We start from the raw sequence: 23,248 nt of genomic DNA on the forward strand, positions 1-23,248 counted from the left end.
CGGCTAACTTACCAATCTAAAATAGTTTTGCTGACATGGGCTAATTGAGTGACAGCTGATGCACAACCACATTTCGAAATTGCACCTTATTGGTCCGCAGTTGCCCATCCCTGACGTAAAGTGTCAGCCTGGCAGGGTGCTGCAGCTCAAAGAGCACAGTCTCAATAAGAGCTACGGTGGCCCTTCAGGTCACCCTCCTAGGATTTTTTATTCTATTTCACCTTTATTTTAGCAGGGAGTCCAATTGAGACCAATGCCTCTTTTTCAAGGGAGCTCTGCATGAACACAAAATATAAAATGTAATAATAGCATACAATACTAGAATTCATTTAAGAAGCAAAACACATTCTTCAACAATGAGGTCCTCCATTATCAACTTGAACTGCCCTAAAGGCACCAGAACATCAAGGTGCAGAGAGCTCTGCAGATCATTCCATATACAGGGCGCATGCAGATATACCTAATTCCGTAGAGATCAACCGGACATCTAGAGTTAACCATCGGGTCTGCTGATACGTATGTCTGTAATTTAACAATGAAGTAAGGTATGGCGGAAGTTTGCAAAAGAGGGTTTTATAAAGAAATAGAGAACAGTGCATTGATCTACGAGACTTAAAAGAGGGCCAGCCTACTTTCTGATACAGAATGGAGTGACGTGTACTGAAACTGTAGCCCATAAGAAAGTGCAGTGAGTGCACTATGACAAACATCCAATTGTTTCAATACAGCAGTAGCAGCATTCATATAGACAATATCACCATAATCTATAACCGGGATGAATGTCAACTGAATGTCTGTTTTTTTTGTTGCTATTTAACGAAAGGCATGACCTATTCCTATAAAGCAGTGTTCACCAACCGGTCGATCTCCAAGCAATTCCTAGTTGATCACCAAACATTTCTGTAAAAAAAAATAAAAAATGTTTTCTTTCTTCACGCTGTTAATAGTAGGTGCACTTGATTCAGCAGTGTAATGTCGTGTGTGTAGGTGGCAGGGAAGTCAGGCGCAGGAGAATCGAACTTGGTATAAATGGAGTAGTTTGATAACGTTTAACAAATCTCCAAAACCAAAGTACATAATAAGAGGGATGGTGAGTCAGGTGGGAGGCAGCCTCACCACTGCTCTCTCCTCTGACTGACCATCAGATGCAAGCCATCAGTCCAGTAAAAAAATAAACAAATGATTATGCTCACTCAGCTGTCACTCACAAGTATTACAACAAATGATCAAGTACCAGTGGGATCAAATACCTAAAATGTTGAAATATAATTTATAAATGGTCTGAGAAGTACCACATTGGCAGAGAAATTCAAGCGTAGCCAATATGCAGTGAAAATGTATTGGGCCTATAGTCTACTGCACAAACCTTATCGCTACAGAACAGTTTTTATTTGGTTAATGTTGCATATGCTTGTTTTTTATGTTTAAAAAAAATCAGAGTGATAGATCTCTGCTTCCATTTTGACTCAGAAAAGGTTGGTGACCACTGCTACAAAGGAAGCCCATTTTAATTCTTAACTAACTCATCAATATGCTTTTTGAAAGATAGCTTTTCTTCAATCCAGATTTTTATAAGCCGGGACAAAAACAATGTGGGCACCATCCAAAGCAAATATGCAGAAACCATCAGATACATTTGAAAGCTTTTTGGAAAATAACATACAGTTGAAGTCGGAAGTTTACATACACTTAGGTTGGAGTCATTAAAACTCGTTTTTCAACCATTCCACAAATTTCTTGTTAACCTGTTAGGGCTAGGGGGCAGTATTGACACGGCCGGATAAAAAACGTACCCGATTTAATCTGGTTACTACTCCTGCCCAGTAACTAGAATATGCATATAATTATTGGCTTTGGATAGAAAACACCCTAAAGTTTCTAAAACTGTTTGAATGGTGTCTGTGAGTATAACAGAAATCAAATGGCAGGCCAAAACCTGAGAAGATTCCATGCAGGAAGTGGCCTGTCTGACAAGTTGTGTTTCATCTTGGCTCTTTTTATTGAAGACTGAGGATCTTTGCTCTAACGTGACACTTCCTACGGCTGCCATAGGCTCTCAGAGCCCGGGAAAAAGCTGAACGATATCGAGGCAGCCTCTGGCTGAAACACTTTATCGCGTTTGGCAAGTGGCCGATCAGAGTACTATGGGCTTAGGCGCGTGCCCGAGTCGACCCCATGCTTTATTTCTTTCGTCTGTTTACCTAAACGCAGATTCCCGGTCGGAATATTATCGCTTTTTTATGAGAAAAATGGCATAAAAATTGATTTTAAACAGCGGTTGACATGCTTTGAAGTACGGTAATGGAATATTTAGAATTTTTTTGTCACGTATTGCGCCATGCTCGTCACCCTTATTTACCCTTTCGGATAGTGTCTTGAACGCACGAACAAAACGCCGCTGTTTGGATATAACTATGGATTATTTTGAACCAAACCAACATTTGTTATTGAAGTAGAAGTCCTGGGAGTGCATTCTGACGAAGACAGCAAAGGTAATATCATTTTTCTTATAGTAAATCTGACTTTGGTGAGTGCTAAACTTGCTGGGTGTCTAAATAGCTAGCCCTGTGATGCCGGGCTATTTACTGAGAATATTGCAAAATGTGCTTTCACTGAAAAGCTATTTTAAAATCGGACATATCGAGTGCATAGAGGAGTTCTGTATCTATAATTCTTAAAATAATTGTTATGCTTTTTGTGAACGTTTATCGTGAGTAATTTAGTAAATTCACCGGCAGTGTTCGGTGGGAATGCTAGTCACATGCTAATGTAAAAAGCTGTTTTTTGATATAAATATGAACTTGATTGAACAAAACATGCATGTATTGTATAACATAATGTCCTAGGGTTGTCATCTGATGAAGATCATCAAAGGTTAGTGCTGCATTTAGCTGTGGTTTGGGTTTATGTGACATTATATGCTAGCTTGAAAAATGGGTGTCTGATTATTTCTGGCTGGGTACTCTGCTGACATAATCTAATGTTTTGCTTTCGTTGTAAAGCCTTTTTGAAATCGGACAGTGTGGTTAGATTAACGAGAGTCTTGTCTTTAAAATGGTGTAAAATAGTCATATGTTTGAAAAATTGAAGTTTTTGCATTTTTGAGGTTTTTGAATAACGCGCCACGGGATTACACTGGCTGTTGAGTAGGTGGGACGATTTGGTGCCACCTACCCTAGAGAGGTTAACAAACTATAGTTTTGGCAAGTCGGTTAGGACATCTACTTTGTGCATGACACAAGTACATTTCACAACAATTGTTTACAGACAGATTATTTCACTTATAATTCACTGTATCAGAATTCCAGTGGGTCAGAAGTTTACATACACTAAGTGACTGTGCCTTTAAACAGCTTGGAAAATTACAGAAAATGATGTCATGGCTTTAGACGCTTCTGATAGGCTAATTGACATAATTTGAGTCAATTGGCGGTGTACCTGTGGATGTATTTCAAGGCCTAGCTTTAAACTCAGTGCCTCTTTGCTTGACATCATGGGAGAATCAAAAGAAATCAGCCAAAAAATTGTAGACCTCCCCAAGTCTGGTTCATCCTTGGGAGCAATTTCCAAACGCCTGAAGGTACATTTACATTTTACATTTTAGTCATTTAGCAGACACACTTATCCAGAGCGACTTACAGTAGTGAATGCATACATTTCATACATTTTATTTCTGTGCTGCCCCCCCGTGGGAATCGAACCCACAACCCTGGCGTTGCAAACACCATGCTCTACCAACTGAGCTACAGGGAAGGCTACGTTCATCTGTACAAACAATAGTACGCAAGTATAAACACCATTGGACCATGCAGCCGTCATACCGCTCAGGAAGGAGACGTGTTCTGCCTCCTAGAGATGAACGTACTTTGGTGCGAAAAGTGCAAATCAATCCCAGAACAACAGCAAAGGACCTTGTGAAGATGCTGGAGGAAACAGGTACAAAAGTATCTATATCCACAGTAAAACGAGTCCTACATCGACATAACCTGAAAGGCCGCTCAGCAAGGAAGAAGCCACTGCTCCAAAACCACCATAAAAAAAGCCAGGCCACGGTTTGCAACTGCACATGGGGACAAAGATCGTACTTTTTTGAGAAATGTCCTCTGGTCTGATGAAACAAAAATAGAACTGATTGGCCACAATAACCATCGTTATGCTTGGAGGAAAAAGGGGGATGCTTGCAAGCCGAAGAACACCATCGCAACCGTGAAGCACAGAGGTGGCAGCATCATGTTGTGGGGGTGCTTTGCTGCAGGAGGGACTGGTGCACTTCACAAAATAGATGGCATCATGAGGGAGGAAAATTATGTGGCTATATTAAAGCAACATCTCAAGACATCAGTCAGGAAGTTAAAGCTTGGTCGCAAATGGATCTTCCAAATGGACAATGACCCCAAGCATACTTCCAAAGTTGTGGCAAAATGGCTTAAGGACAACAAAGTCAAGGTATTGGAGTGGCCATCACAAAGCCCTGACCTCAACCCTATAGAAAATGTGTTGGCAGAACTGAAAAAGCGTGTGCGAGCAAGGAGGCCTAAAAAACCTGACTCAGTTACACCAGCTCTGTCAGGAGGAATGGGCCAAAATTCACCCAACTTATTTGGGAAGCTTGTGGAAGGCTACCCGAAACGTTTGACCCAAGTTAAACAATTTAAAGGCAATGCTACCAAATACTAATTGAGTGCATGTAAACTTCTGACCCACAGGGAATGTGATGAAAGAAATAAAAGCTGAAAAAAATATTTCTCTCTACTATTATTCTGACATTTCACATTCTTAAAAATAAAGTTGTGATCTTAACTGACCTAAGACAGGGAATTTTTGCAAGGATTAAATGTCAGGAATTGTGAAAAACTGAGTTTAAATGTATTTGGCTAAGGTGTATGTAAACATCCGACTTCAACTGTATACTTATTTTTCCCTGCATTAAGTACCAAGTCCAGTTCAACAAAGGCTTTCTGAAAACCATAAAAGTTCTGAAAGAGCCTTGTCAACAGAAGGGCCAACAGAATGCACTAAAGTATCATCCGCATACAAGGGGAGTTTACAATTTCTTACTGAAAAAGAAAAATTGTTATATAGATAGAAAAAGTACAGGGCCCAACATCGACCATTGGGAGACAACTTTTCATAATATCAAGGAATCCTGATTTAACACCATCAGAAGAAACACATTGTGTCCTGTCTGTCAGGTAGTTTTAAAACCAATTGCAGTCTGCCTGACCCAGGCAATTTACAATGTCATTTATCACCAAAGAAGCAGCAGACATAGTGCTATGAATGGCCTGAAACCAGACCGATGGACACTAAGCTGTGGCTGAGTGTTTATTAAAGATTCAACATTTTTCGCTAAGCAAGACAGTTTAGAGATCGGGTGATAATTATTAATGTCAGAGCGGCACCACCTTGAGGAGAGGGAGCACATGAGGAGCCTTCCAGGTCCTAGGGATCACACCCGAAATACAGTCAGGTCCATAATTATTGGCACCATTTAATAAAGATGACCAAAAATAAATACAAATACTGATCTATATTGTATGCTCAAAGAAATGAGGAAATAATATTATTTTATACTAATACAAATGCTCAGGGAAATATATTTTGCTTAGCAAGTAATAAAACAAATCTCAAAAAGATGGGGTCAAAATTATTGGCATCTCTGTTTTCAATACTGTTTTTCAATAACCTTTTCTAAAAAGTTTTATGAGATTGGAAAACACCTTGGGAGGGATCTTAGACCATTCCTCCTTACAGAATCTTTCCAGATCCTTGATATTCTTCATCTACTCGTATGAACTGCCTTCAATTCAAACCACAGGTCCGGAGGCTAAGATGACCATTGCAAAATGTTGATTTTATGGTCAATTAACCATTTTTCTGTGGATTCTGATTAGTACTTGGGGTTATTGTATTGCAGGAAGATCCACTTGCAGCCAAGTATCAGCCTTCTGGCAGAGGCAACCAGGTTTTTGGCTAAATTGTCCTGGTAATTGGTAAAGTTCACAATGCCGTTGACCTTAACAATAGCCCCATGACCAATGTAAGCAAAATAGTGCAATAACAGCAATGATCCACCACCATATTTTACAATAGGTATGCGGTACCTTTCTGCATATGCTTCTGTTTTTCAACCTGTTTGCCTTCCAGCAAGACAATAACTCCAAGCACACATCAAAATCCACAAAGAAATGATTAATTGGCCACAAAATGTACATTTTGAAATGGCTATCTCAGTCAAAACAGGGGTGTCAATAATTTTGACCCCTACCATTTTGAGAAAAGAAATGATTACTTGTTAAACAAAATATTTTTCTATGAGCAATTGTATTAGTATAAAATGATACAGGTTAACTATACATTCACGTACATACTACCTCAATTGGGCCGACCAACCAGTGCTCCCGCACATTGGCTAACCGGGCTATCTGCATTGTGTCCCGCCACCCACAACCCGCCAACCCCTCCTTTATGCTACTGCTACTCTCTGTTCATCATATATGCATAGTCACTTTAACCATATCTACATGTACATACTACCTCAATCAGCCTGACTAACCAGTGTCTGTATGTAGCCTCGCTACTTTTATAGCCTCGCTACTGTATATAGCCTGTCTTTTTACTGTTGTTTTATTTCTTTACTTACCTATTGTTCTCCTAATACCCTTTTTGCACTATTGGTTAGAGACTGTAAGTAAGCATTTCACTGTAAGGTCTACACCTGTTGTATTCGGCGCACGTGACACATAAACTTTGATTTAATTTGATTCACGGTACTACTGGACTCTGACATTGCTTTGCAAAGTCTGATTAAGGACATTATTCAGTTGTACATGTACATGTCTACCTCGGTAACCTCATTGCTGCTATCCCTGCATTTCAGTTGCATGCCTCCTTGCACATTCAATTTGCCTTCATTGCACATTTAGACTTGCCATTTGTACTTGCCATCAAGAGTCAGAATGCACTCCCAGGACTTCTACTTCATCACCCAATGTTGTTTTGGTTCCAAATAATCCATAGTTATATCCAAATAGCGGCGTTTTGTTGTGCGTTCAAGACACTATCCGAAGGGTAACGAAGGGTGACGCGCCCGGCGCGTATCGTGACAAAAAAATGTCAAAATATTCCATTACCGTACAAACAGCGTTTGACATGCTTCGAAGTACGGTAATGGAATATTTATATTTTTTTTTGTCATGATACGCGCCGGGCGCGTCACCCTTCGTTACCCTTCGGATAGTGTCTTGAACGCACAACAAAACACCGCTATTTGGATATAACTATGGATTATTTGGAACCAAAACAACATTGGGTGATGAAGTGGAAGTCCTGGGAGTGGATTCTGACGAAGAACAGCAAAGGTAATCCAATTTTTCTTATAGTAAATCTGAGTTTCGTGAGTACCAAACTTGGTGGGTGTCAAAATAGCTAGCCATGATGGCCGGGCTATCTACTCAGAATATTGCAAAATGTGCTTTCACCGAAAAGCTATTTTAAAATCGGACACCGCGATTGCATAAAGGAGTTCTGTATCTATAATTCTTAAAATAATTGTTATGTTTTTTTGTGAACGTTTATCGTGAGTAATTTAGTAAATTCACCGGAAGTGTTCGGTGGGTATGCTAGTTCTGAACGTCACATGCTAATGTAAAAAGCTGGTTTTTGATATAAATATGAATTATTTCTGGCTGGGTACTCTGCTGACATAATCTAATGTTTTGCTTTCGCTGTAAAGCCTTTTTGAAATCGGACAGTGTGGTTAGATAAAGGAGAGTCTTGTCTTTAAAATGGTGTAAAATAGTCATATGTTTGAAAAATTGAAGTTTTCGGATTTTCGAGGAGTTTGTATTTCACGCCACGCCTATCATTGGATATTGGAGCAGGTGTTCCGCTAGCGGAACGTCTAGATGTAAGAGGTTAAAATCAATTTTTATGCGATTTTTCTCGTAAAATAGCAATAATATTCCGACCGGGAGTCGTTGTTTTCGTTCAAAGACTGAAAATGTAAACATGGAGTCGTCTCGTGCACGCGCGCCCCCGTCTCATTGTTCTCAGATCGACCACTTACCAAATGCGCTACTGTTTTTCAGCCAGACTGCAAAGTCATCATTCAACGTTCTGCCACCTTCTGAGAGCCTATGGGAGCAGTAGAAAGTGTCACGTTACAGCAGAGATCCTTTGTTTTGGATAGAGATGGCAAAGAAGGCCAAGAAACGGTCAGACAGGGTACTTCCTGTACAGAATCTTCTCAGGTTTTGACCTGCCATTTGAGTTATGTTATACTCACAGACACCATTCAAACAGTTTTAGAAACTTTGGAGTGTTTTCTATCCAAAGCTAATAATTATCTGCATATTCTAGTTTCTGGGCAGGAGTAATAACCAGATTAAATCGGGTACGTTTTTTATCCGGCCGTGAAAATACTGCCCCCTATCCATAACAAGTTAAGTCTTTTTTTTTGAGGGTCGGAAACCTTTAAAAATCAAGATTTAAAAAAATTATTTTATACAAAACCAGGAACTTTTTGTGTTGAATTGTGTTGCGAATTCCATTATGTGAGCGGTGAGGCAGTCATAGCTTAGGCCTAGGCTACCAGCTATGCGAGAGAAAGATGAGCAGGGTGTCATGTAAAAATCTTCCCAGCTTGAAATAGTTCCCAATTGTTCTGCTTGTGTTGTGATTGTGACGTCATGTTGTAAACATTTTCCCAGTCAATAATTACAGCACGTCTGTGTCGATGGCTATAGCTCATGCAGATGTTTCTCTCACACCCCCCTCATCCTTGATTTATCTAGCTAACCAGCATAATTAGCTGTAAACTGGTCGAGATGGCTTGTTCTCAGAGGTGTGCAGTTTTAAGTTGTTTGTATGCTAGCTAATTTAGAAAATGCACATATTTTCTTTATGAAGATTTTAGAATATTTGCATGAAAATCTGTCACCAATTTCATGGAAACCTAGCTACAGACACACACGCAGAACATTATGGTGACTGATAAGGTAGGAAAACATGTACACACACACACTCTCTCTCTCTCTCTCTCTCTCTCTCTCTCTCTCTCTCTCTCTCCAATGAAGTTGTGCAAATGTGCCTCATTTAAGGCTGCTGTCAGTATGGCTGAGATGAATGTAGGGGTGGCTTTGCATGTGTTCAGAGTTGGATGCAGAACCGTACCACATACACATTTTAGTTGCATACAAAGACCTGCTGAAATTTAATCCACTAAGCCTTTTAAGGAACATCAACCCCACACTTTTGTTCGGTGAAAAAAGTTGTCTACACAGATACACACACTCAAATCTGAGTGTGAGAAGTGGACAGCTACATTTTAATGGCAATTTTTTTTACCCCCTTTTACTCCCCAATTTTGTGATTACGATCTTGTCTCATTGCTGCAACTCCTCAACGGGCTCGGGAGAGACGAAGGTCAAGTCATGCGTCCTTTGAAACATGACCCACCAAGCCGCGCTTCCTAACACCTGCTCGCTTAACCCGGAAGCCAGCTGCACGAATGTGCTGGAGGAAACACAGTTCAACTGATGACCGAGGTCAGCCAGCAGGCACCTGGCCCACCACAAGGAGTCGCTAGAGCGCGATGAGCCAAGTAAAGCCCCCCCCCCGGCCAAACCCTCCCCTAACCCGGACGACGCTGGGCCAATTGTGCGCCGCCCTATGGGATCAAACCCCCAGGCTGTAGTGATGCTGCAATACAGCGATGCAGTGCCTTAGACCACTGCGCCACTCAGGAGGCCACACCGAGACTGATGCGGATCAAATTGACATCTGACTTCTCCCCAGGATAGACTTTCCTGAAACTTGATAAAACTAACTGTAGAAAAAAGGCACTGATGGCCAACTACATCTGTTGAATGGTAGAGCATGGCGCTTGTAACGCCAGGTTTGTGGGTTCGATTCCTACGTGGGACCAGTATGAAAAAGTTTGAAAAATGTAGGCACTCACTACTGTATGTCGCCCTTGAGAAGAGCACCTGCTAAATGACAAAAATGTAAAGATTTATAAAAAAAAACTCTACTGGTCCTTACTCAAACTTTTGCTTAGACCAGAAGCTTAGAACTTTGGTCTAAAATGGCTAGCCGCTAGCTTTTCTCATAAGCAAACCTGGAACAATTAGATACTATGCTAAGTAGGATTAGCTAAGCACCTTGATTATATCCGGTAACAGAATAACGAATCAACCTATGAGAGATCTTACACTGTAGAGCCACCATCCAATTGCATTTGTTAAAACAGGCCAACTTGGCCATCAGAGGGAGATTCTAAAACCTCCAACTTCAAGGTTTACTTTGTTACCATTGGTCAGAGTTAGAAAATAAACGCATAAAATGAGGGATTTTTGTATGGGGTCAATGAGTGTTGAATTTGGTCATCAAAAACTGTTATGGCTAATTTACTACGTGGGGCTTACTTGATCGAACAGAAGTTTCGTAATGGCTAGGTTACTACGAATGCACTGATATAAATTGGACACGTGGCATTTCGGCAACTTAAAAAAAATGACTTTATCGGAGTTGTGCCTGTTGTCATTGAGATAGATAGGACATATCATTGACATAACACATTACATCATGGACATTGGACATGGACAAGTAGTCAACAAAGTGTGGATTCCTATAAGTTTGGAGCAATGAAGAACAAAATGTACTACTTTAAAATGGAGATAGCCTTAATTGCGCTGCCAATGTGGTCACAGAAGCTATAATGGCACAGATACATAGATGAGTCCTCTCTCTCCATGGCCTGTTGTTCATATGTGTATTTGCCTATTCATTGGCTAGAATAGTCCCACCAGATCTCACAGCTGAGTGAGCATAATAATATACAGTACCAGTCAAAAGTTTACTCATTCAAGGGTTTTTCTTTATTTTAACTGTTTTCTACAATAACAGTGAAGACATCAAAACTATGAAGTAACACATATGGAATCATGTAGTAACCAAAAGAGTGTTAAACAAATCAAACATATTTTATATTTGAGGTTCTTCAAAGTAGCCACCCTTTGCCTTGATGACAGCTTGCACACTCTTGCATTCTCTCAACCAGCTTCATGAGGTAGTCCCCTGGAATGCATTTCAATTAACAGGTGTGACTTGTTAAAAGTTAATTTGTGGAATTTCTTTCCTTCTTAATGCGTTTGAGCAGATCAGTTGTGTTGTGACAAGGTAGGGGTGGTATACAGAAGATAGCCCTATTTGGTAAAAGACCAAGTCCATATTATGGCAAGAACAGCTCAAATATGCAAAGAGAAACGACAGTCCATCATTACTTTAAGACATGAAGGTCAGTCAATGTTGAACATTTCAAGAACTTTTAAAGTTTCTTAAAGTGCAGTCGCAAAAACCATCAAGCACTATGATAAAACTGGCTCTCATGAGGATCGCCACAGGAAAAGAAGACCCAGAGTTACCTCTGCTGCTGAAGATAAGCTCAGATTTACCAGCCTCAGAAATTTCAGAAACTGTTCAGGGACTCTGTGAACCAGGCCTTCGTGGTTGACTGCTGCAAAGAAACCACTACTAAAGGACACCAATAACAAGAAGAGACTTGCTTGGGCCAAGAAACACAAGCAATAGACCGGTGGAAATCTGTCCTTTGGTCTGATGAGTCCAAATGTGAGATTTTTGGTTCCAACCGCCATGTCTTTGTGAGACGCAGACTAGGTGAAAGGATGATCTCCGCATGTGTGGTTCCCACCGAGAAGCATGGAGGAGGAGGTGTGATGGTGCTTTGATGATGACACTGTCTGATTTACTCAGAATTCAAGGCACACTTCACCAGCATGGCTACCGCAGCATTCTGCAGCGATATGCCATCCCATCTGGTTTGCGCTTAGTGGGACTTTCATTTGTTTTTCAACAGGACAATGACCCAACACACCTCCAGGCTGTGTAAGGGTTATTTGACGAAGGAGAGTGATGGAGTGCTACATCAGATGACCTGGCCTCCACAATCACCCGACCTCAACTCAATTGAGATGGTTTGGGATGAGTTGGACTGCAGAGTGAAGGAAAAGCAGCCAACAAGTGCTCAGCATATGCGGGAACTCCTTCAAGAGTGTTGGAAAAGTATTCCAGGTGAAGCTGGTTGAGAGAATACGAAGAGTGTGCAAAGCTGTCAACAAGGTCAAATGTGGCTACTTTGGAGAATCTAAAATATATTTTGATTTGCTTAACACTTTTACGGTTACTAAATGATTCCATATTTATTATTTCATAGTTTTGATGTCTTCACTATTATTCTACAATGTAGAATAAGATCACACTATCTACCAAGAGAGTTCTCATCTATATTATTCGTAGACATCTATTTTCCACCACAAAACGATGCTGGCACTAAGACCACACTCAACCAACTTTGTAAGGCCATAAGCAAACAAGAAAATGCTCATCCAGTAGCGGCACTCCTAGTGGCTGGGGACTTTCATGCAGGCAAACTTAAATCGGTTTTACCTCATTTCTACCATCATATCACATGTGCAACCAGACGGAAAAAAACTCTAGACCACCTTTACTCCACACACAGACATATATACAAAGCTCTCCACCGCCCTCCATTTGGCAAATCTGACCATAATTCTATCCTCCCGATTACTGCTTACAAGCAAAAACTAAAGCAGGAAGTAGCAGTGACTCGCTCAAAATGGAAGTGGTCAGATGACGCAGATGCTACGCTACAGGACTGTTTTGCTAGCACAGACTGGAATATGTTCCGGGATTCATCCAATGGCATTGAGGAGTATACCACCTCAGTCACCGGCTTCATCAATAAGTGTATCGACGACGTCGTCCCCACAGTGACCATACGTACATATCCCAACCATGAACATGGATTACAGGCAACATCCGCATCGAGCTAAAGGTTAGAGCTGCTGCTTTCAAGGAGCGGGACACTAATCCGGACGCTAATAAGAAATCCCGCTATGACCTCAGACGAACCATCCAACAAGCAAAGCGTCAATACAGGATTAAGATTGAATCCTATTACATCGGCTCTGACGCTCGTTGGATGTGGCAGAACTTGAAAACTATTGCGGACTACAAAGGGAAACCCAGACGCGAGCCTACTAGATGAGCTAAATGCCTTTTATGCTCGCTTCGAGGCAAACAACACTGAAGCATGCACGAGAACACAAGCTGTTCTTCTCAAAGCATGCACGGACCAACTGGCAAGTGTCTTCACTGACATTTTCAAACTCTCCCTGACCAAGTCTGTAATACCTACATGTTTCAAGCAGACCACCATAGTCCCTGTGCCCAAGGAAGCAAAGGTAACCTGTCTAAATGATTACCGGCCCATAGCACTCACATAGGTAGCCATGAAGTGCTTTGAAAGGCTGGTCATGGCTCACATCAACAGCATCCTTCCGGATACCCTAGACCCACTCCAATTCACATACCGCCCCAACAGAGCCACAGATGACGCAATCTCAATCGCACTCCACACTGCCCTTTCCCACCTGGACAAAAGGAACACCTATGTGAGAAGCTGTTCATTGACTACAGCTCAGCGTTCAACACCATAGTGCCCACGAAGCCCACCAGTAAGCTAAGGACCCTGGGACTAAACATCTCCTTCTGAAACTGGATCCTGGACTTCCTGATGGGCCACCCCCAGGTGGTAAGTGTAGGCAGCAACATGTCTGCCACACTGTTCCTCAACACTGGGACCCCTCAGTGGTGTGTACTTAGTCCTCTCCTGTACTCCCTGTTCACCCACGACTGCGTGGCCAAACACGACTCCAACAGCATCATTAAGTTGCGACCTGCATGCTCTCATCGGCTGGCCCTCGCTACATATTCATCGTCAGACCCACTGGCTCCAGGTCATCTATAAGTCTTTGCTAGGTAAAGCTCTGCCTTAGCTCACTGGTCACCCTAACAACACCCACCCGTAGCATGCGCTCCAGCAGGTATATCTCTCTCGTCATCCCCAAAGCCAACACATCCTTTGGCCGCCTTTCCTTCCAGTTCTCTGCTGCCAATGACTGGAACGAATTGCAAAAATCGCTGAAGTTGGAGACATATCTCCCTCACTAACTTTAAGCATCAGCTATCTGAGCAGCTTACCGATCACTGCAGCTGTACACAGCCCATCTGTAAATAGCCCATCCAATCTACCTACCGCATCCCCATAGTTTTTATTTACTTTTTTGCACACCAGTATTTCTACTTGCACATCATCATCTGCGCATCTATCACTACTGTGTTAATTTGCTAAATTGTAATTACTTCGCTACTATGGCCTATTTATTGCCTTACCTCCTCACGCCATTTACACACACTGTATATAGACTTTTTCTATTGTGTTATTGAGTGTACGTTTGTTTATTCCATGTGTAACTCTGTGTTGTTGTTTTTGTCACACTGCTTTGCTTTATCTTGGCCAGGACGCAATTGTAAATGAGAACTTGTTCTCAACTGGCCTACCTGGTTAAATAAAGGTGAAATAAAATCAAATAAAAAAGTTTGCTGACGACACAACAGTGGTAGGCCTGATCACTGACAACGATGAGACAGCCTATAAGGAAGAGGTCAGAGACCTGGCATTGTTGTGCCAGGACAACAACCTCAGGAGACTGAAAAGATTTGGCATGGTCCTCAGATCCTCAAAAAGATCTACAGCTGCACCATCGAGAGCATCTTGACCGGTTGCATCACCGCCTGGTATGGCAATTGCTCGGCATCTGACCGTAAGGCGCTACAGAAGGTAGAGCGTACGGCCCAGTACATCACTGGGGCCAAGCTTCCTGCCATCCAGAAGCAATATACTTGGCGGTGTCAGAGGGAAGACCAAATAATTGTCAGAGACTCCAGTTGCCCAAGTCAGACTGTTTTCTCTGCTTCTACCCCCAAGCCATAAGACTGCTGAACAATTAATCAAATGGCCACTGGACTATTTACATCGACCCCACCCCCCCATTTGTTTTGTACACTGCTGCTACTCGCTGTTTATTATCTATGCATAGTCACGTCACCCCTATGTGCAAATTACCTCGACTAACATGTACCCCCGCACATTGACTCGGAACCGGTACCTCCTGTATATAGCCTCGTTATAGTTATTTTATTGTGTTACTTTTTATTGTTTTTTGCTTTAGTTTATTTGGTAAATATTTTCTTAGGTCTTTCTTGAACTGTACTGTTGGTTAAGGGCTTAAGGGCTTGTAAGAAAGCATTTCATGGTAAGGTCTACACTTGTTGTATTCAGCACATGTGACAAATAAAGTTTGATTTGATTTGAAAATAGTAAAAATAAAGAAAAACCCTTGAATGAGTAGGTGTGTCCAAACTTATGACTGGTACTGTGTGTATATATATATTTTTTAGGAACTCAGTCGGGGTGTCAACTTACTGTTGAGAGTCAGAATAGTAGAATACACAAGGTACAATTTACAAATTTGGTTGCGCACCAGCAGTTTTTATCTTGTTATGTCAGTCAATCAATTATTCCCATGTCAGCTGACATTTTTTAGATTGGTAAGTAAGTCTAGCCAGCTATCTAAACTTGTAGTAACCATGGTTGATTTCCTGACCATTGGACCCCCATTGATTGTGTTAGTCACTCTCACTCAGAGATCATATTAAAAACCGCAAATAAAATGTCTGTCCTATGTTGTTGTTCCCAAAAATTTTCTCTGCGCTCAATGGCAAAATGTGTAGAATTGCAGCAAACTTGCCATAAAACCTGTTTGGGATAGGGGCAGTATCTTCACAGCCGGATAAAAAACTTACCCGATTTAATCTGGCTACTACTCCTACCCAGAAACTAGAATATGCATATAATTAGTAGATTTGGATAGAAAACACTCTAAAGTTTCTAAAACTGTTTGAATGGTGTCTGTGAGTATAACAGAACTCATATGGCAGGCCAAAACCTGAGAAGATTCCATACAGGAAGTGCCCTGTCTGACAATTTATTGTCCTTCTGTAGCATCTCTATCGAAAATACAGCATCTGTGCTGTAATGTGACATTTTCTAAGGCTTCCATTGGCTCTCAGAAGGCGCCAGAAAGTGTAATGTGGTGTCTGCAGTCTCTGGGCTAAGTACAGCAGCTCTGTTTGTGAGTGGTCAGGCTGAGAACAGTGACACCACGAGACTACTCAATTTTTTTCTTTCAGCCTTTGAATGAATACAACATCGCCCGGTTGGAATATTATCACTATTCTACGAGAAAAATAGCATACAAATTGATTTTAAACAGCGTTTGACATGCTTCGAAGTACGGTAATGGAATATTTAAAAAACATTGTCACAAAATGCGCTCGCGCGTCACCCTTCGGATAGTGACCTCAACGCACGAACAAAACGGAGCTATTTCAATATAACTATGGATTATTTGGAACCAAAACAACATTTGTTGTTGAAATAGAAGTCCTGGGAGTGCATTCTGACGAAGAACAGCAAAGGTAATCCATTTTTTTTTATAGTAAATCTGAGTTTGGTGAGGGCCAAACTTGGTGGGTGTCAAATTAGCTAGCCATGATGGCCGGGCTACGTACTCAGAATATTGCTAAATGTGCTTTCGCCGAAAAGCTATTTTAAAATCTGACACCGCGATTGCATAAAGGAGTTCTGTATCTATAATTCTTAAAATAATGATGTTTTTTGTGAACGTTAATCATGAGTAATTTAGTAAATTCACCGGAAGTTTTCGGTGGGTATGCTAGTTCTGAACATCACATGCTAATGTAAAAAGCTGGTTTTTGATATAAACATGAACTTGATTGAACAAAACATGCATGTATTGTATAACATAATGTCCTAGGAGTGTCATCTGATGAAGATCATCAAAGGTTAGTGCTGCATTTAGCTGTGGTTTTGGTTTTTGTGACATATATGCTTGCTTTGAAAATGGCAGTGTGATTATTTTTGGCAGGGTACTCTCCTGACATAATCTAATGTTTTGCTTTCGCTGTAAAGCCTTTTTGAAATCGGACAATGTGGTTAGATTAACGAGAGTCTTGTCTTTAAAATGGTGTAAAATAGTTGATTGTTTGAGAAAATTGAATTGTGGTATTTTAGTTGGTTTTGTATTTCGCGCCGTGCGATGCCATTGGCTGTTGGCTAGGGGTTCCGCAGGCGGAACGGCGTTAAAATGCACAATTTTCTCTACACCCCATGGCAAAATGTGTAGAATTGCAGGAAATTAACTCGCACATTTTTCCTCTGCGCTGTCAATTGGGGGATCCCAAAAATGTTTTGCCCTAAATTCCACTTTGGTCCCCCAAAAGGTTAGGGCCAACTCTGACTGCTATGTGTACATAGCCCATCTGTAAATAGCCCACCAACTACCTCACCCCCATATTGTTATTTTTTTTTTTTTCTGCTTTGCACCCCAGTATCTCTACTTCCACATTCATCTTCTGCACATCTGTCACTTCAGTGTTTAATTGCTAAATTGTAATTATTTCACCACTATGGCCTATTTATTGCCTTACCTCCCTAATCTTTTTCTATTGTGTTATTGACTGTACATTTGTTATCCCTTGTGTACCTCTGTGTTGTTTGTGTTGCACTGCTTTGCTCTATCTTGGCCAGGTCGCAGTTGTAAATGAGAACTTGTTCTCAACCGGCCTACCTGGCCCCTCTTGATGAGTTCAGATTTTTTGTGGCCCCCACCCTAATCAAAGTTGCCATCCCTGAGCTAAATGGAAGGAGCTTCCGATAGTATACAGCTAAGACATGACGTACATAAACTAAAAAAAAATACAATTGAAGTGTAGCAGTTTGGTAGTGGAAAAAGCATTAATCTGTGTCAAGTCAAGCGAGACAGCTGTCCTGGCAGATGCCTCAGTAATTTCACAAGGAGGCCTACAATTACCTGCTATTGGTAATTTCCCTGCATCAGCTAACTCCAAATGACAAAAAGCCAGCAGAGTGAACTGAGCAGAAGAATGCATTTCTCCAACAGATGACAACAGTGGCAACATGGCAGGAGCTGACATGGGTGATAATTATGATGATGATGAACATCAGGAGTGTGTTGGTGTGAAGGTTTTGTTATTAACTTTGTCTGAAGATCAGAGTCACTTACTCATAGCATCTGCCAGCGAAGATGTCGGAGACGGAGCTGAAAAAACAGAGGAGAACATACCATTAATAAACTTCTCAGAGCATCAGTCAGTCATCCCAGCAGAGCATCACCTCATTGGAACAGCAATGCAGCAGCATCTGATAGCAATGCAGTACAAAAGTAACACACAGACAGAGAGAAAGAGAGAAAAGAGAGCGGGAGAGTCATTGGCACCAATACCAACAGGCTATGAATAGGACTATAACACTCCTGAATCTGTCACTGATGTCCATGGGCTTTCACTTCTCTTAGCTCAGCATTTATCACACATACAGCCTGCCACAGGGAAAACCTCTGTAAAACGTTGCTAAACAAGTCATGCCTCTGAAGGACATGGTGACTCAGAGCTCTGGTTCTGGGAAAGAATGGGCCTAAGCTGTAGGATTTATACCAGTCAGGATTCTTGGCTGACTGAACCTGGGGGATGATATGGGATTCAGAGATCAGCATGGGGCACACAAACAAGATAAAAGGTCAACCCAGCTTTCAGGAAATGTTGGATCCTAAGCAAACAATAGGAAAGTTTAGGTACAAAATATATTTTTCTGATCATTGCTAGACAACCATTTTCAGGTCTTGACATAGTTTTAACTTAAATCTACTTGAAAATCTAACTCGGCCACTCAGAAACATTCACTGTCTTCTTGGTAAGCAACCCCAGTGTATATATTGGCATTGTGTTTTAGGTTATTGTCCTGCTGAAAGATTCATTCATCTCCCAGTGTCTGGTGGAAAGCAGACTGAACCAGTTTTCCTCTAAGATTTTGCCTGTGCTTAGCTCCATTTCATTTCTTTTTTTATCCTGAAAAACTCCCAAGTCCTTAACCATTATAAGCATACCTATAACATGACGCAGCCACCACCATGCTTGAAAATATGGAGAGTGGTACACAGTAACGTGCTGTATTGGGTTTTCCCCAAACATAACACTTTGTATTCAGAACAAAAAGTGATTGCTTTGCCACATTTTTTGCAGTATTACTTTAGTGCCTTGTTGCAAACAGGATGCATGTTATTCTGTATAGGCTTCGTTCTTTTCACTCTGTCAATTAGGTTAGTATTGGGGAGTAACTACAATGTTGTTGATCCATCCATTAAACTCTAACTGTTTTAAGGTCACCATTGGCCTCAGAGAAATCCCTGAGCAGTTTCCTTCCTCTTTGGCAACTGAGTTAGGAAGCACTCCTACATCTTTGTAGTGACTGGGTGTATTGATATACCATCCAAAGTGTAATTAATAACTTCACTATGCTCAAACGGATATTCAATGTCTACTTTTTTATTTACCCATCTACCAACTGGTGCCCTACTTTCCAAGGCATTGGAAAACCTCCCTGGTCTTTGTGGTTGAAATTCAGTGCTTGACTGAGGTACCTTACAGATAATTGAATGTAAGAGGTACAAAGATGAGGTAGTCATTCAAAAATCATGTTAAACACTATTATTGCACACAGAGTGAGTCCATGCAACTTATTATGTGACTTGTTAAGCACATTTGTACTCCTGAACTTATTTACGCTTGCCATAACAAAGGGGTTGAATACTTATTGACTGAAGACATTTAAGCTTTTCATTTTTTTTTGAAGGGCCTCCGGAGTGGCGCAGCAATCTAAGGCAATGCATCACAGTGCTTGAGGCTCCACTACTGAGTCGGGTTCGATCCCGCACTGTGTCACAGCCGGCTGCGACAGAGTGACCCATGAGGCAGCGCACAATTGGCCCAGCGTTGTCCGGGTTATGGGAGGGTTTGGTCGGCCGGGATGTCCTTGTCCCATCACGCTCTAGCAACTCCTGTGGCGTGCCGGGCGCATGCACGCTGACATGGTCTCCAGTTGTACGGTGTTTTCTCCGACACATTGGCTGGCTTCCGGGTTAAGCGAGCAGTGTGTCAAGAAGCACGACCCTGCGAAGCCGCGCTGCTTCTTGCCACACTGTGGGCAAATACTCTCCTTTGATGGCCCTGGCACGCTGGAGAAGTGTGCTCTTCACAGATGAATACCAGTTCCAACTGTACTGGGCAAATGGCAGACAGCATGTATGGCGTTGTGTGGGCGAGCGGTTTGCTGATGTCAACCTTGTGAACAGAGTTCCCCATGATGGCGGTGGGGTTATGGTATGGGCAGGCATAAGCTACGGACAACGAACACACTTGCATTTCATCGAAGGCAATTTGAACGTGACGTGATCCTGAGGCCCATTGTCGTGCCATTCATCTGCCGTCATCAACTAATGTGTCAGCATGATAATGCATGGCCCAATGTCGCAAGGATCTGTACACTATTCCTGGAAGCTGCAAATGTCCCAGTTCTTCCACGGCCTGCATCCTCACCAGACATCTCACCTATTGAGCATGTTTGGGATGCTCTGGATCGACATGTACGACAGCGTGTTCCAGTTTCCACCAATATCCAGCTACTTTGCACAACTATTGAAGATAAGTGGGACAACATTCCACTGGACACAATCAACAGCCTGATCAACTCTATGCGAAGGAGATGTGTCAAGCTGCATGAGGAAAATGGTGGTCACACCTGATACTGACTGGTTTTCTGATCCATGCCCCTACCTTTTTTTTAAGGTATATGTGACCAACATGTGCATATCTGTATTCCCAGTCATGTGAAATCCATAGATTAGGTTCGAATACATTTATTTAAGTTTACTTGGCATTATCTGAACACCCCTGTAGGATCAAGCAGCAATTCATCAGGCCTATGCAGAGTGCCATAGGGCAGACTATGTGACCGGCTGCTGGCGTTGGCTTGTTTAGCTCATGACTATTCCTGATGACAATTATAGCCAATTGAGCGTCAGTCGCTCTCTGGAGAAGGCCAGTGGCCTTTTAGCTTTATTGGATGGTCTTACATCTGCTGATCAGATCATACAGGGTGCAGTGCAGACTAGCCGCAGCGGCCCTCAGCTCAGACAGGGGATGTTTCTTTTCTCTGCTTAAAAGACCAGCTACAGTCAACGGTAGTAAATAGCAAGAGGCTTGGGCAATATGGAGCCTAAACAGTTATATAAGGCAGCTGTTAGTCAAAGTGAAACACCACAGCTGCATAGAACAATTAAAGCAGCAGCATTAAAAGGGAGAATAATCACTGTAGAAAGTTTCTGCCACAATCCAATAAGATGTCCATTTCGTTGGTCTGCTTTACTCATTACTCTCCACAGACAACTCAACGGTTGCCACTTATAGCAAAGGGGAAGGTGTGTGGGCGCACATGTGTGTCTCCTGCAATTGTGTGTGGAAAAATCTAATTAAAGATACAAACTAAGTAAAGCTAGTTGTCAAGGCTAGGACAATAGAAGAAAGTAATGCAAATGCAATCTGTTCAGGGTGCACCTAAGTGGATGTAGATAAGATTTTTTTATAGTAAAACATTGCACTGTTCAGCTCTATGAGGTGACTCCTATATACCGTACACGCTCCAGCTCAGACAGGCAGAGACCAATGATAGATGAGATGGCTAATCTGGAAGGAGCAGGTCTTAGCCTACTGTTTAGGCTTATTCAGTGCCGGGGTATCTCACTAGAACCCAGTGTTTTCCATTAGCACCTGCTAACGACTAACCAGCCGGTTACAGACTAATTTTCAGACGGATACTTTTTACACTTCATATTAACTAGGTTACTTTTCATTTAAAAGCCCTCTCTCGCTAGAATGAACTATATGTATATTCTAGCAATTGATAGGATAGGTACCTGTCAGTCACAAAGCAAGCGATAACAGGGAAACGCAGTCTGCTGTCTGGCTCGCCTCCTGGTACAATGTGTGCATGCCGTGGTTGGTTGCGGTCAAATTTCTTTAAAGAGTGATGCTCATGAAATTGCACGTCCCATGTAATGTAAGTGGTAACGATGAGAAGAAATACATGACTTAATTATTGTTTTCTGGCACATTCATTTATTTTCTTTTGCGTGTTTCACATAGCCAGCCACACGGAGTCGTGGCGCATAGTAGCCTATTTACTATGCTTTGACAACTGAACAGCAAGTGTTGACTAGTTTATAAAAGGGGTCGAACGATCTGAATAAAGTCTATCTCCAATATCCCTTTTCCATTCATAAATCATGCAACGTGGTTATATGTCCATAGTATCACATCGGGACAAATAAACCAAAGGATTTCATAAGTTTCCTTTCCTAGGATGTCAGGGCTTGCCACTAAAGCGAGTGACTTATCTGTCAGTGTAGCCGACCGAATCGCATCGGTGGGAGAAAACATTTGATGAAGATGGTGAATCATCACTGCAGGAACAAAAGGCAACGGAGAGCCTCATTCTGGTCCAAATATGATAATTAGGGCCCTCACAGAATCCAGACATTAAAACGGAATTCAACAACATATTTTTTTAATTAAAAATGTATTAATTTGCCCAAGTTAATCATAAGACATGAACATAATGCATCAGTGATTTGTATTTCTTGCAACTTCTGAAGAGGCAACGAGAATGCCCCTATCTGTGTGTGTGTGCGTCACTTTGTGTAGCCATTAGCAATGATGCTAATGAAAACAGTCTTCTGGTAAACGGAAAGGCTTTCCCAAAAACCTTCTCAATTAAATATTAACAAGAAAGTAGCCTATGCTTACTTGGCAGAATGATATCATGATTGTTTCTGTTATACCAGTGGGTATTTGTTTAGCAAACTCTGCCATTACATGTGTGCTACAAAAACACCGCTAAACAACAGCCTATTGCTAGGTGCACACTTGAATTGAAGGGTAACTACACCCAAAAATCTACATTTCTCAGATTTTCCCAGACCTCAAAAGTGGTCTCCTGATGCGGTTTAAAGCTGCAAAATGTTACTTTTTGGGCAAACCGACCAAATCCATATAGAAATGAGTTATAGATTTGTCATTATCATTGAAAGCAAGTCTAACAAGCGGTAGATCTGTCTTATGTGCGCTATTTCTATGCTTCCCGATCTTAAGTTTTGTTTTTGCGTCTTTTACTTTCGGTTTTGTACACAAGCATCAAACAGCTGAACATACAATATTTTTGGTTGTGTTAAATATATTTCACAGCGGTTTAGATGGTACAATGATTCCTTACACTATACTTGCATGTTTTTCTCACATAAACTGAAATTAGGCAAACTATTCACATTTTTGCAACCAGGAAATGGCGGAGCGAATTCTGCATAGTGCA

General features: G+C 41.5%; 1 protein-coding gene across 5 annotated transcripts in view; it reads right to left on the minus strand.

Annotated features, from left to right (window-relative positions):
• Nucleotides 1–23,248, minus strand: part of LOC106583181 (E3 ubiquitin-protein ligase RAD18) — a 97,633-nt gene that overhangs the window by 1,695 nt on the left and 72,690 nt on the right. For all 5 annotated transcript variants that reach the window (XR_001323457.2, XR_006761306.1, XR_001323456.2 and 2 more), the window contains one exon: nucleotides 18,054–18,089. Coding sequence is in view for 2 of the 5 variants with exons in the window: in XM_014167080.2 (XP_014022555.1) it covers nucleotides 18,054–18,089 (36 nt within the window). In the remaining 3 variants the exon portion in view is untranslated. The remainder of the gene's footprint in view (nucleotides 1–18,053; nucleotides 18,090–23,248) is intronic.

The sequence above is a fragment of the Salmo salar genome, chromosome ssa22, assembly GCF_905237065.1.
Source record: "Salmo salar chromosome ssa22, Ssal_v3.1, whole genome shotgun sequence".
Taxonomy (NCBI): domain Eukaryota; kingdom Metazoa; phylum Chordata; class Actinopteri; order Salmoniformes; family Salmonidae; genus Salmo; species Salmo salar.